Raw genomic sequence first — 14443 nt, 5'->3', positions numbered from 1 at the left:
GCATTAACAATCCAGAGTAAGATATGGGGCAGATGCCAACAGGAAACTACCCTCCTCCCCTAGTAAATCTCCTTTTTTGGTGTGTGTGTGTGTGTGTGTGTGTGTGTGTGTGTGTGTGTGTGTGTGTGTGTTCTTGTTACCACCTTGTCAGGATTTGTTTTTTGATCACAAACTTCAGAACCAAGCTACTTTGTGGGATATACACTAGATATATCAGCTTCACTGCTAGAGGAAGAGAACACTGGGGGAAAGAGTGGTGGTATCTTCAAGCACAGTGTGTCTCAGGCCTTCTCAGAAAAAGTAGAAATCTGGCTGCCACTTCCAAGAGATGCAGAAAGGAGGAAACGGGCTCTCCCTCTAGTGACCAAAACCCAGAAATACACAAGGAGATGCCACACAAGATGAAAAAGGCTTAAAATTCCTTTTAATAATGCATTCCTGTAACAATCTTCAGACAAACTCAACCTGTTAGTGGACGATTACAACTCAGGTTCACATAAAGAAAGTCTCATACTTCTACACAAGACAGGCAAAGTTAGGGTTATACGAACAATTGCTTCAACTTGAATCTTCAACAGGAAACTTTAATTTGTCCAATAGATTGTACTTTTCTACCAGTAAAAAAAAAAAGTTTTGTTTTTTTAAAATGGTACAACACATTGAATAAGTCATCTCCATATCACCACCACCACTAACCTGGCCCTCCTGGCTGCACCAGCGAGCTACAATAAAGGAAAAAATGGTCCAGAGGAGAAAAGTAAAAAGCTAAAAGTTTATTCTTTAAAAAAACTATTCCCCCGTCCCCCACATGATAAGTCGTTTGAAGCTACAGACATTTACAGACTCACAGGCCCTGCTCTACTGCCCTGGAAAAATATATCCAGAGAGCTGCCTGAAGGCAGAACAGGCCTCCAATGGCAGCTGAGTTAGCTGGGGGCTGAACCTGTGTTGTGGTGCTTGGGAATGGGAGAGACATCAAGGTCCTAACCTGACCTCTCACACTACACAGCTAGTAAAGCCTCCTGGGATCAATTTTCACATTGCATTTTGCAGGAATGCACCTTGTGGCATCGACTAAACCCTTTACAAATCTGGCTGGGTGCCCTTTTGCCATGGCCAGACCCCGGATGCCCAAGGGAAGCCCCTAAGGGTTGTCCCGATGGAATGGGCAAGACACTGGACACGCCTCCCTCCCCTTAGTATCGGCGACGCTTGTTTGGGCCAAAGTCCCCCCCAGGAGCTCCTCTGTTGAATCCCGGCGTGTTTCCTCCCATAGTTCCAAGTCCTTCCATTGCAGCGCCCTGGCCAAAGCGATCAGCGGGTGGCGGTGGAGTCTTAAGGAAAAAGTGAGGAGGGAAAGAAGCTTGGGTTAGAAACATCCCTCAAGACTGGCAGCAACTGTACAGACCCCATGCATCCTCCATCCCTCATCCACCAATAGCCATTATGGGAGAACCACCAAGGCCCAAGAGGGCTTAGGAAGCACTTATTAAACTGTGCACCAAAGCAACAGCACCTGAGTTCTCTCTGACTTCCAATCCCTTTTCATTTTCTGTCATGTCTTTTTTTTTTTGCAAAGATTGGAATAAAAATGCTTTTCAGTCTCCAAAACTGAGTACAGAGCAACACAAGGAGACGGGATAGTTGGGTACAACTAGAGGCATGCAAGGGTACCAATGCCACCAACATGGCACTATCCGTTTGAGTCATCCGAAGGCACTGGCATGATGGCAATGCGCAGGCAAGGCATGAAAAAGAGTAAGTGCCTTCAGCCTCCACAGCTGCTCTAAACACAGGAAGCCACCCCACTCTGCACTCAATGCAGCTTTATTTATTTAAAAAAATTATAGGCTGCCATTCTAAGTAAAACTCGCTCAGGATGTTTTTCTCGTTTAAAAACATACTACTTCAGCAGCAATACAACTTCTCCAGGACACCCACACTAGTAGCTGATGAAAACTTCTGTACTGGACCACTTAAGTGCACACCTACTTGGGCCTTCTGCCTTGTTCTTATACAAGCATGCCCAGAAGGCGGGTACCTCATCAGCTACCCTGCCTGACACTGTTTTCGCAATGTGTTTGAGACATGAAAATTCGATTAGCTTCTCCAATCCACCAGTCAAGACAAAAGAGATTTTACTGCTTAGTAGCCTTGTGGTGTTAGGGAGCCACCCAAAAAGGCCAGGTCTTGTGGCACAGGGAAACAATGCTAGGAACCCACCCCAGTGAGGTTCATCCACCCAACAAATGCACAGCTGCAAAGTTAGGAAAAGGGGGAACACATGGCTTAGCTTCTTTGCTTCAGCCCCCTGCCAAGTTATTAGTTGAATTATATAGCTAGCTGGCTAGCCGATTCAAATCAACTTACAAAGAGAGAAGATGCTCATGCAGATCCTTGCCTAGATCAAGGGTTTTGCAACCCACCCTCCCAGCCAAATCCTGCCTAATTGCACTTGGTTGACCTTACCATTCCCATGGCTCCATCAGGAATCATTGGCCCAGGACCAGCTGCAGGTGGTGGCCCTGCCGGAACACTGGTAGCTCCCATTGTCCCTCGGTTGTTCATGCCTATCGCACCTGAGGAAAAGCAAGGAGGCCTCTTGGTTTGTATACCCCTGAGGGTTAAGTGGCCACTGAAAGCTCAGCTCCCTTACTAAACATATTCCTGCTGGTGAATAGCACCCATGGCCCACCCAGAGCTCAGCTACCTGCTGACTTAGGAACCTGCAGCCACCACACAGAAAGCACAACCCAACCCAAAACATTTACAGGAGAGGAAAAACCACTTGCAGCTTACCTCCCATACCCATCTGTCCCATTCGCATATCTGGAGGCTCCCTCTGAAACAGACAGACAAGCTTGCCTCAGACAACATCCCGACACCCCCTTCTGGCATGAAGCTTCTTTGTGCTACTGCCCAGGCCAGAAGGGGTTAGAAATTGTATGAACTGTAGAAACTGACCCTCACCACCACACCAGGTGAACAAAGTCCCCTACCGCATCAGGGAAGGGCCCCTTAAATCCTTCTTGCCGCCTCATCATCTCTTCCTGCTGCCTCCTCATCTCTTCCTCACGGCGCCTGCGTTCCTCCTCTTGCCTGCAAGGAAGGCTCCCATATAGTCACACCAATTGGAAAGCTATCAAACAATTCAGACTTGCTTATGCACAAGCTACTGATGCTCTCGGACTCTTCCTGGCAACAGCCTTGCCCCTACATAGTCTTACCAATTACCAGCACAAGTCAAGTAAATTCACAGACAGGCATGACTCATTCCCTGCTCACCTGAGTTCCAGTTGTTTACGCTTCTGCACCTCCTGGTTGTGCAGCTCCTCCATTCTCCTGAGTTCTTCCTGGCGCCTCATTAAGTCTAGAAAAAACATCCACAGGGGTGACAGGTCAGGGTGCCTGCACTACCTGCTCCCAGCAAACTGCAAAGCCTTCGCCATTCTGCTTCTCACCTTGCCTCATGAGCATGACCTGATGCTCATGACGAGCTGCCTCCATTTCCATCTCCAGCTTCTCCCGTGCTTCTTTGATGTTGCGGTCCACTTGCTCTTGCTGCTGCTTCTCCATCTCAATCAGGGCCTTCCAACGCATAGCATACTCGTACTCAAAGGAACCAGGCTGTGCAAAACGGGGAGGTTGCTCACGCTCTCTGCAATGGCAAGGTGGAAAATATCCAGTCATTTAGGAGAAGGCAACTTGAGTTAGTGAGAGTCACAGGACTGGGGTCAAGGCAGAAAGTAAAGTTTAGAGGTGAGTAGCTTGCATCATGAACATTTCTGAGAACGAGAATCAAGCTTAGATAGCTACTAAGTTGTCCAGTTTGCTTTAGCATCCTACCACTATGCTTAGCAAAAGCCAACAAAACAATGTGAAAAAACACTTGCATGCTACTTTATGTTACATTTTTATGTTTCTGGAAGCCACTTTATAGAAATCGGCTTGAAAAGCAGTAAAAATCAATTCAATAACAATGGTATTTCCCATAAAAATGTAACTGTCCGCAGATGAGCTGAGCGACTCATCAAGAACCTTTGTTTCCCCTAAGAAGGCACCACTTCTCCTTCCACGGGGTACTTACTTGTGATATTGTTGGTTTTTGATGACAAGTTTTTCTGGCAGTCCCTCTTCATCATCATACTGATCCATGGGCTCCACAGTCACAGGTCGAGGGAACCTGAGAATGAAAATTGTATCCAACTAAATAAATTGCCTCTTTAAAGGCCAAAATCCAAGAGCTAGCAGCAGCCTTTGCTTAGAGTACAGGCTTAGGCATGATCAGGGCCTTCCTTAGCATAGTTACCAACACTCTTTCCCTGAAGCTGAATGCTGCTGTCTCCTGGGACCAATAAGGACTCTCAGGAGAAAAACAATGTTCAGAGATAAGATGCACTAAAGCAGCACAAGAGAAACCTGAGATTCTGCTGTGGGCCAGCAATCCATAATACCTTTGATCCAACCTTGCAAATAATGTTTGACTAGGCAAACAACCATGTGTCCTGTGGTGCTCAAAAAGCATCTCTTATAATTGGTATGAGCACCAAATGTAGAGCCCACAATTTTCTGGTTGTAGTTCTTGTTATACCAGCTCTGTTCAACATAAGCAATGACTGGTGATGAGAAAAACTGCAATACTGTATTTCTTCATTTAGCTCTGTAGACACAGATACAGAACATCACTTAAGATTCACGCCCACTGAATAAATGCACTCTTTATTGCCCTCTACCGGTAACACACACACCGCCCTAAGTCAAAAGACCTGGTTTCTTTTATTGTACTTAGAATAGTAAACTAGAATAACTTACGTGGTTAGCAAGAAGGAACCCTCACTACATCTGTCCAGGGCTTTTCTAGCAGCCGGCTTTCCAGAAAATTCTACAATGCCTTTCCCAGAAGGTCTGCCTCTGTCATCCACAATGACCACAGCCCTCTCCACCTGGCCAAACATTGAGAAGGCCTCCTCCAGCAGCTCATTGGACACAAACTGTGGCAGGTTCCTGACAGTCAGTGAGGCACTGTGGCATGCAAAGCGCACACGCAACTGCTTCCCACGCAGGGGCATGTTGTCCAGCTCCACCTTCGCAATCTCAGCCAGAGTCCGAGTTTCCTGGAGACCAAAAACACACACGCACCACCCATTAAACCCCACCACACCAGAATTATTTCAAGTGGGTAAATAATCCACCAGCTCACTGCTACTGGACCAAGCACCTCCCTGAAGAGACAACGGGGTGGGCACTCCCTAACAAAGCACATATTATGTGAAAAGCAATTTTATTCCCAAAGAGAGTGGAGTGGAGAGTGTAGGGAGCCCAGCAAAGATAACACTTTGGCATTACAAATAGCCAGGACTTGAGAAAAGAGATGAAAATCAGTCATGAATGAATGAGACTCATGGGAGAGCAGGATCCAAACAGCCTTGAGAGAAGAAATGAGCCCAAGATTTTTCAACTGGAACTTTTCATGTGTGACATGTAGGGCACACACTCCTAAGCTACTCTTAAAAATACAGCATTCCTAGAGCCTCAACACTGGAGTAACAACAATTAGCAGAACAGAGTGGGAAAATACTACTGTGTTTCCCCTTTTCTAAGACACCGTCTTATAACTTTTTTTCCTCCAAAAAACACAGAGTGGCTTACTTTCGGTGAGATGTCTTATTTTTTTTTATTACCGGTACAGTTCTTACGGCTCAGGGTGCTGGTGGGCTCTCTTGAGTGCTCAGCGCTACAGCTGCCACCGGTTCTGGGTGGCGGGGCGGCAGGCTTCCTTGGCCGGGCCAGGCGGAGGCCGCTGGCTCAGGCGCTCCACCCGCTGCTGCAGGGCGCTCCAAGCTCCTTGGCGGGGCCAGGCAAGGAAGAAGCAGTGAGCCCAGCAGTGGAGGCAAGCACGGAAGCGACAGGGACGGCGGTGGACGAGAAGGCGGAGCATGGGGATGCAGCCAGCAAGGTGGGAGCGCGACCAGCTGTTAAGCAGAGGTCTTGGAGCGCTGCTTCACAGATGATCGCGCTCCTGCAGTGCCGGCCGCATGGAGTGACTCTGTGAGTGGAGGTGCCTGTGGGGGTTAGTTTCCGCGGCGTGGAAGTATGGCTTATTTTCGGGGTATGTCTTATATTTATCAAATGCTTAAAAACCCTGCCATGGCTTACTTTATGACTACGTATTAAAAAAGGGGAAACAGGGTATGTGGGTAGAGGATCTGGGATGCAAAATAAACCCTTTATACAGTACATCAGACTTTGGGAGAGATCCAAAATCAAGGACAAAGAAAAGAAAACCAGATACAAAATTCATTATATTCATAATCCATTATTAGTTCTTCTTGTTGTTGTTCTTGTTGTTGCTATGGAGAGTAGTAACAGGCTCTTTTTAAAAATCTGCTCTGTTTACAAGTAACTAGATGTTGCGATTAAGGTCTTACATAATCTCATGTGTAGATGAAGTTACTAAAAATTTCAAATGGCAGCATATTCCACAGGAGATTAAATCCACAGGCCTTCTAATATACAGTACCTTGTTTTCTGAGTTAATTTTTTAGCAATTACTATGGACCAGATTTGATCATAAATCTTTATCCAACTCCTCCAAATATTTTCTTTTCCTTACAATAACCATCCTGGGAGCCAGCAATCAATCAATCAATCAATCAATCAATCAATCAATCAATATGTATTATGTATGTATGTACTGTTCATTCCTTATTTTAATGCTTCTAAATTATAAGGTTTTGATTAAATAAAATTACTGTAACAAGTACTTAAGACTAGGCCATCTTCCTTCACTGAATTAGCCATTTAATTTTTTTACATTTGTATTTTTTAAACAACTGATTTAAAAAATACAGAATATAAACCAGCTCATCATTGCCCTCCCACTTTGATATATTCCTTTGACACCATATGTATGGTTGAAGATCAAGAGTTTGCACATCTCCTCTTCCTCAGTTCTAGAAATACCAATCTGGAAGCACAGACTGAGAAGATTAACAGTCCAGCTCTGCCAGCATTGTAAGTTCAAAAGCCTATGGACAGCAGCCACCAAGAAAGCTCTCAAGAGCTTCTTCATCTCTTTATGTACACAGCTGGAGGTTCCATGTGTGAAACTCAGCTAGAACTGAACAGCCAAGGAGTCTGGAGCTACCGGGGAATCAACTAGCATAATCCATTAAACTTGCACGCTATAATGATCACTTCCCTAGGGAAGACGTTCTGCTTTCTGCCAGTGAAACACAGGTCCCCCTGTAAGCAACTGGTTTTCTCACAATCCCCATAAAATTCTAGAACCAGAGGCATTAAGGATTATTTTCTAAGTCCTAACTCAGACACATCACCCGGGAGTCTGCTTCCACAAAATAAAGTGCCACATGCAGCATTCCCAGTACACACAACATGAAACCATGCACTGGCCATTCAAGCCCACGTGGCTAGCATTAAAAGCAGCACTACTTCCACCAAGCCATGGGAATTCTTAGCACACCTATAGCCACTCACCAGCCTGATAAAGCCAAAACCTTTGTCCTTATGAATGAAGACTTCTCCAGCCTTCCCATATTTTTCAAACAGCTTCCTCATCTCTTCTTCTGTGATATCAGGGGGCAGGTTCCCCACAAACAGGCGACTTCTCTGTGTGAAGGTCTTTTCACCAGGTTTTCGGAAATTCTTCATGTCAATTGTCAGGCCTTCATCTGAGGGGAATAAGGTACAGAATCGCTCTACAAAATTGGGGGAACAAACACTGAGTGTTAACACATTGAAGAGCGCAAAGGTCAGAACATTCACCAAGTCTCCCAACACACATCCAGTCTTAACTATTTTAGCAGCAACTGCAGGTCAACACAAGTCGGAGGCCCTGGGAGTTGAAGAGTCAGGCCCATAGCAGCCTTGGCCCACTTGACTGATAATGCAAAGCCACCTGCAGGACAGCCAGAGCACTGCAAATGCTGGAACGATAGGTCCAAAACAAAGATTTTTAGCAGCACTTACATGACAGTGCTGGTAGGAAGCTTTCCAGCACACAGCAGCAGATGGGAGAGTGGGGCTCCAAATACAGCGTGCAAATTTACAATCTGGAGGAAGCAACTCAAGATACAGTCAAACAGCAATGCTAGTTAGAACACATTACCCCATTGTCTTAATAGACTGATCAGAATCAAAGCCCAACACCAGTCTTTCTGGAGTTTGAAGGAGGCCACATATTGCTGTGATGGAAAAAGGACTCAAGCATTAAGAGGTGAGAAAGTGCTCAGTGGCCAGAGGAGCTGCAGCAAGTGAAGAAGCGAGCATCCAAGTCCAGTTGTAGAAAGAAAGCCCTAGTGTTCATTAAGTGCAGAAAGAAGCAAACCATCTTAGAAAGCAACCTAATCAGCCACAGAAGCATAAGTAAGCTAAGCCATGTCTCCACCCACCATTTAGCTATACCTATACGGTGGTACGTTGGGTTACAAACACTTCAGGTTACAAACTCCACCAACCCAGAAATAATACCTCAGGTTAAGAACTTTGCTTCAGGATGCGAACAGAAATCGTGCTCCAGCGGCGCAGCAGCAGCAGGAGGCCCCATTAGCTAAAGGGGTGCTTCAGGTTAAGAACAGTTTCAGGTTAAGAACGGACCTCTGGAACGAATTAAGTTCTTAACCAGAGGTACCACTGTAACCTACATAGCTCTGAACTCCTAGCAATTTAAAAATAATAATGCATTCTTAGGCCAATAGCAACCAAATCGTTAAGTTATGCCAGCTTAGTTTGCAAGTCACATCAAGGATTTGAAGTATAAGCAATCCTCATGTGCTGAAGGGATTTGCTGTTAATGCTAATATTGGGAAAGGGGGGATACACCCTTTAAGAATAAAGACAAACACTAACCTCTGGTGACCTGAGGCAGACATGTTAAACACCTATCTAAAGTCGCAAGAAATCACACCAGACCTGGTTGAAAAATTCCCACCTCATATATGCTTTCTGTGTCACTGAGCTTGTTCTCACCAGCCTAAGACTTTCAAACCAAGATGTGATTCAATCATGCAACTGACCAACAGTAACTTTGAAAAGACTTCTGCAAGTGCACACTGAACAGAATATTTTTGGAGCACACAGTGGAGACCAGGTCCAAAGGAAGACTAATACCTTGCACTATCTATATGGGATCTAACCATATGACTATGATATCTCCAAAGATACCAAAATGACTTGTATGGGTTTGTTCCACTGGCCACTCACAATCAGTTTGTGCGTAATTCCCAGGAGCCAGAGGGCCACTTCACACTTAATAAACAAGGAAAGGTGAAATAAAGTGCAATCGCAAGCTTCCCATGTGGAAGAGAATTAGAACAGGTGCTGTGTTTTTCAAACTGTGTCCCAAATGAAGTGCTGCACGAAAGGACGCCACCTCCAGTGTGGATGTTACCCAAGGAAGCTGCCACTCACTTTGGTTGTTGGCCTGCTGTCCGTTAGCTGGGGGAGGTTGTTGTTGCGGCTGCTGCTGTTGGTGCTGATGCTGCTTCCTCGGAGTGTGGTTTTGCTTCTCCATGGCGAAGCCCTTGTTGCCCTGCATCTTCAAACCTGGGAGGGGGGGGGAGAATTAAATATAAGTACAGTACAATGAACCCACAACCACAGTGTCAGAGCACACATTTTTCTTCCCGCAAGATCAGGGGTTCAAATACCGGCAGCTTCTATTACAAATGATCTTGGCTGATGGAGTTGGAGGTTGGGGACTGTGTGCCTGGTACACTAGAGAGCCGCTAACAGATCTAATCCAGTGGGTGGCAACTTCGTTTGCTCACATATGGAAGGAGCCTCAGAGCTCAGGGGCAGAATATGTGCTTTGCTTGCTGAGGGGTCCACTTTTACTCCTTGGCTTCACCAGCTGAGAACTGCTCTCAAGTAATAGGGCTAGAGACTATGGGAAGTCACTAATAATAATAATAAATTATTTATACCCCGCCCATTTGGCTGGGTTCCCCCATCCACTTTGGGCGACTCCCAACAGAATATTAAAAACACGGTAAAACATCAAACATTAAAAACTTCCCTAAACAGGACTGCCTCAGATGTCTTATAAAAGTCTAGGTAAAGGACCCCAACTGTTAGGTCCAGGCGTGGACGACCCTGGGGTTGCGGCGCTCATCTTGCTCTATAGGCTGAGGAAGCCGGCGTTTGTCCGCAGACAGCTTCTGGGTCATGTGGCCAGCATGACTAAGCTGCTTCTGGCAAACCAGAGCAGCGCACAGAAACGCTGTTTACCTTCCCGCCGGAGCGGTACCTATTTATCTACTTGCACTTGACGTGCTTTCGAACTGCTAGGTCAGGGGACCCCAAACTACGGCCCCGGGCCGGATGCGGCCCAATTGGCCTCCCAATCCGGCCCGCGACGACTGCTGCTGCTCGCTCTTACGGCGCGCGGCGCGGCGGCGATCTTCAAAATCGGCAAAAAATCGCCGAAAATCCTTTGTGCGCATGCGTATGGGCCTCTCCCGACCCAGAAGAGGTCATTTCCGATGCACTTCCGGGTCGGGGGAGGCCCATACGCATGCGCACAAGCGATTTTCGGCGATTTTTTTCCCGACCGTGTGCGCATGGGCGCGCACACTCCCGCCCTCCGGCCCGCTGCGCGCGCACTCCACTGCCCTCTGGCCCGCCGCGCGGTAGGCGCGGCGGGCACCGACCCGAAGCCCGGTAAGTCTGGGGACCCCTGTGCTAGGTGGTCAGGAGCTGGGACCGAACAATGGGAGCTCACTCTTCACAGGGATTCGAACTGCCAACCTTCTGATCGGCAAGCCCTAGGCTCTGTGGTTTAGAACAGTGCCACCCGCGTCCCTTCTAAAAGTCAGGTAGCTGTTTATTTCCTTGACATCTGATGGGAGGGCGTTCCACAGGGCAGGCGCCACTATCAAGAAGGCCCTCTGCCTGGTTCCCTGCAATTTCGTTTCTTGCAGTGAGGGAAACGCCAGAAGGCCCTTGGAGCTGGACCTCAGTGTCCAGGCTGAGCGATGGGGGTGGAGATGCTCCTTCAGGTATCTTGGGCCGAGGCCTTTTAGGGCTTTAAAGGTCAGCATCAACACTTTGAATTGTGCTCGAAAACGTACTGGGAGCCAATGTAGGTCTTTCACAACCAGTGTTATATGGTCTCGGCTGCCACTCCCAGTCACCAGCCTAGCTGCCACATTCTGGATTAGTTTCTGGGTCACCTTCAAAGTTAGCCCCACGTAGAGCGCATTGCAGTGGTCCAAGCGGGAGATAACTAGAGCATGCACCACTCTGGTGAGACAGTCTGCGGGCAGGTAGGGTCCCAGCCTGCATACCAGATGGAGCTGATAGACAGCTGCCCTGGACACAGTATCGAACAGCTGTGAGTCCAAAATGACTCCCAATCTGCGCACATGGTCCTTCAGAGGCACAGTTACCCCATTCAGGACCAGGGAGTCCATCACACCTGCCCACCCCGTCCCCCCCAAACAGTACTTCTGTCTTGTCAGGATTCAACCTCAATCTGTTAGTCACCATCCATTCTCCAACCATCTCCAGACACTCACACAGGACATTCACCGCTTTCACTGGTTCCGTTAGGTAGAGCTGGGTATCATCTGCATATTGATGGACACCCAGCCCAAACCCCGATGATCCCTCCCAGTAGTTTCATATAGATGTTAAAAAGCATGGGGGAGAGGACGGAACCCTGAGGCACCCGACAAGTGAGAGCCCAGGGGTCTGAACACTCATCCCCCACCACCACTTTCTGAACACGGCCCAGGAGGAAGGAGCAGAGCCATGGTATAACAGTGCCCCCAGCTTCTCTAGACGGTTCAGAAGGATGTCATGGTCGATGGTATCAAAGGCCACTGAGAGATCCAGAAGAACTAGGAAACAGCTCATCGAACAGCACGACCAAGGCAGCTTCAGTTCCATGATGAGGCCTGAATCCCGAATGGAAGAGATCCACATGGTCCGCATCCTCCAGGCGTGCCTTGAGTTGTTCAGCAACAACCCGCTCAATTACCTTGCCCAAGAATGGAAGATTTGAGACTGGGTGATATTTGGCCATATTGGCCAGGCCCAAAAATGGTTTTATAAGAAGCAATTTAATAACTGGCTCTTTCGGTGGGTCTGGGAAGGCTCCCTCACAGAGGAAAGCATTCACCACCCCATGGAGCCCATTGCCCAGCCCTTCCCAGGTCACTTTTATGAGCCAGGCTCATCCAAGCAGCCTGTCCACATCCTCAGAGGTAACAGATTGGAGTTGATCCTATGCAACTTGACTAGACAGGAGTCTAGCACTCTCCCGCCCCAGCCCTGCTCCCACAGTGGAGTCTACCTCTGTCTGAATCTGAGCAATTTTATCTGCAAAAAACTTTGCAAAATCATTGCAGGAGATCTTGGGGGGTCCTTACCAGGCCCCAATGGCAAAGGTGGTTCCAGTAGACTGTGAACCACCTGAAAGAGTCTTCTGCTGCTGTTTTCTGCAGATGCAATAGACCGTGAAGAAGGTCCTCTTCGCTGATGCTTGGTAGGCTCAATGATGATCGCTAACCCGTGTTCGGTCAAACATTATTTGCAGTGATTGTTTCATCGCCCTCAGCTCTGGAGAAAACCACGGGGCTATCTGGGCTCCATGCAATTGGAGAGGGAGCTTCCGAGTCAGACAGTCAACAGCCCTGGTTAACTCTGCATTCCAGCGGGCCACCAGGGAATCAGCTGAAAGGCCATCAACATGGGATAAAATATCCCCTATCCCTCTCTGGAAACCATTTGGATCCATTAAGTGGCGGGGGCGGACCATCCAAATTGATCCCATCCAGCACCAAGCCAAGCAGGCCAACAGCTGCAGTCCAGACAGCAGAAAACAGCAGCTTGGGTTGATTGGCCATATCTCAAGCAGGTCCAAAGTCACCTTGTGTGGCACACAAGAAGAGCCCTGCTGGACCAGCATCGTGGAACGAGATACCTCTGGGAAGCTCAAAAGCCAACAACCCTCTCCCACTATTGTTCCCCAGCAACTGGCATCCAATAGGCATACTGCCTCTGGTCCTGGAAATAATACACAGCTTATTATTGCTAATGACCAATGCCACATATCTCCTCCTTCACGAGTTTTCCCATTCCTCATCTGACGCCACCTACCTCAGCAACATTCATAACATCTTAATGCCAACCAAGTTCTGAGTTTCACTATAGAGATATGTTAAGAGAAGTCCTTTTGCATGTGCTGAATCTCCCACAACACCATTTCACTGGGTGCTGCCAGGCCAGGCAAATTTTGCCAAAGCGATTCCCCTGCAGGTGGTTTCGGGCTACAACCGCCCTCAGGTGTACTGACTCGCCTCTACGGGAGCAGCTGCCCGGAAACACCCAGGGGGGCTCCAGGCTGACAAAGGCAGCGCTAGCAACACGAAGGAGTCAACGAACAAAAAGCCCTGCTGGGTCAGGCATCCCCAAGAAAGCGGTCCCCTACTCCCCACACCGCCGCCGCCCGCAAACAGCAACCCTCCAGCAAACTGGCTCCTTCATAAAGACGTTGCCTCCGATTCCGGGAGGCGATGCCACTACTCCGCGGAAACCTCAGGACGGGTCGCTGAACAAAGCCCCCAAATACATAATGAAAACAAGAAGCAGGCAAACCCATAGCCCCCCCCCCAATACACACGCACTCCGCCCCACCTTACTACTACTACCTCCGAAAGCTTTCCCGCCGGCCCCATCCGCCCCGAGAACCCAGAGAAGGGCAGCGGACAGCCTGTCTCCCCCCCCCCCGAGATGCTTCCGCGGTCCCAACCCGGAGGCTGCGTCCCCTCGCCGCGCACGAGACTTCGCCGACGGACCTCCTTTCCTCGGAACCGGGGGAGTCGGGTCCGAACGGATCCCTCGGGTACTTAGCCCGGCAATCGGGACAGGGAGGAGGTAGCGCCGACTTCTTCCACACCCCTGAAGAGAGAGTTGGACGGGGCGAGAAGAGGGACAAGGGGTGGGGGACTCCCAGACCAGGCGGTGAAGGGGAGGTAGGCCGCGCATGCGCTCGCTCGCTCACTCACTCACTCGTTCGCTCCTGCCCGGCCCGCGGCTGCTTCTTCCTTCACTTCAGGCGGCGGCGAAGAGGCCCAGAGGCGCTACAGAAGCCCCGGCCTAGATTTGTCCGCCTTTGCCGGCAGGTGCCTTTCTTCTCCTCCGCCCCCGCCTCGTCCCTCAGCCGAACCTCGGCTCGCAAACGCCTCGCCTGTTCGCTCGCCGGCCGGCCTGCCAGGCAGCCTCGGCCTCCTCACCTCAGGAAAAGCCGCTGAGAGAAACGGGGGAGGAAGAAGAGGGGGGGCAGCCAAAAAGAAGCGGGGGGAGGAGGAAAGGCGCGCGCGGCCGGAAACCGTTCGCTCGTGCTTGCTGCGCTCGACCCGCCCTCTTCCGCCGAGCTGATTGGCCGACAGGGCTCCGGCGGGCTCGCGCTGAGTGGCCA

The 14443-nt window shown here is 49.0% G+C and overlaps 1 protein-coding gene across 6 annotated transcripts; it reads right to left on the bottom strand.

Annotated features, from left to right (window-relative positions):
• Window positions 1–404: 404 nt before the first annotated feature.
• NONO (non-POU domain containing octamer binding) lies at window positions 405–14383 on the bottom strand. Of its 6 annotated transcripts, none has more exons than XM_088665115.1 (11): window positions 14031–14383; window positions 9430–9564; window positions 7498–7718; window positions 4813–5114; window positions 4088–4183; window positions 3462–3658; window positions 3286–3370; window positions 3000–3099; window positions 2800–2842; window positions 2470–2579; window positions 405–1334 (listed from the first exon to the last, which is right to left on the bottom strand). In XM_088665115.1, exons 2-11 carry the CDS (start codon window positions 9554–9556, stop codon window positions 1197–1199), a joined length of 1419 nt encoding a protein of 472 aa, XP_088521241.1. In that variant the 5' UTR covers window positions 9557–9564; window positions 14031–14383; the 3' UTR covers window positions 405–1196. The 6 variants fall into 6 exon arrangements, with proteins under 6 accessions (XP_088521241.1, XP_088521243.1, XP_088521240.1 ...); XM_088665117.1 differs by having other exon boundaries at window positions 7498–7691; XM_088665114.1 differs by having other exon boundaries at window positions 14035–14383.
• Between the last annotated feature and the right edge of the window lie 60 nt (window positions 14384–14443).

The sequence above is a fragment of the Zootoca vivipara genome, chromosome Z2 (genome assembly GCF_965207765.1).
Source record: "Zootoca vivipara chromosome Z2, rZooViv2.hap1.1, whole genome shotgun sequence".
Lineage (NCBI taxonomy): Eukaryota > Metazoa > Chordata > Lepidosauria > Squamata > Lacertidae > Zootoca > Zootoca vivipara.
This window is presented reverse-complemented; position numbering and strand designations above follow the sequence as displayed.

Bases quoted from the DNA above. Each gene is read 5' to 3' on its own strand.
- NONO (XM_088665112.1), bottom strand. From the start codon at position 14,010: ATGCGCGGCCTACCTCCCCTTCACCGCCTGGTCTGGGAGTCCCCCACC. The intron at 9,565-13,820 runs GTCCGTCGGCGA...CCCCCCTCCCAG, and splicing joins CCCGGTTCCGAGGAAAGGAG to GTTTGAAGATGCAGGGCAAC. The intron at 4,184-4,812 runs GTAAGTTATTCT...TTTCATTCTCAG, and splicing joins GGTTCCTTCTTGCTAACCAC to GTTCCCTCGACCTGTGACTG.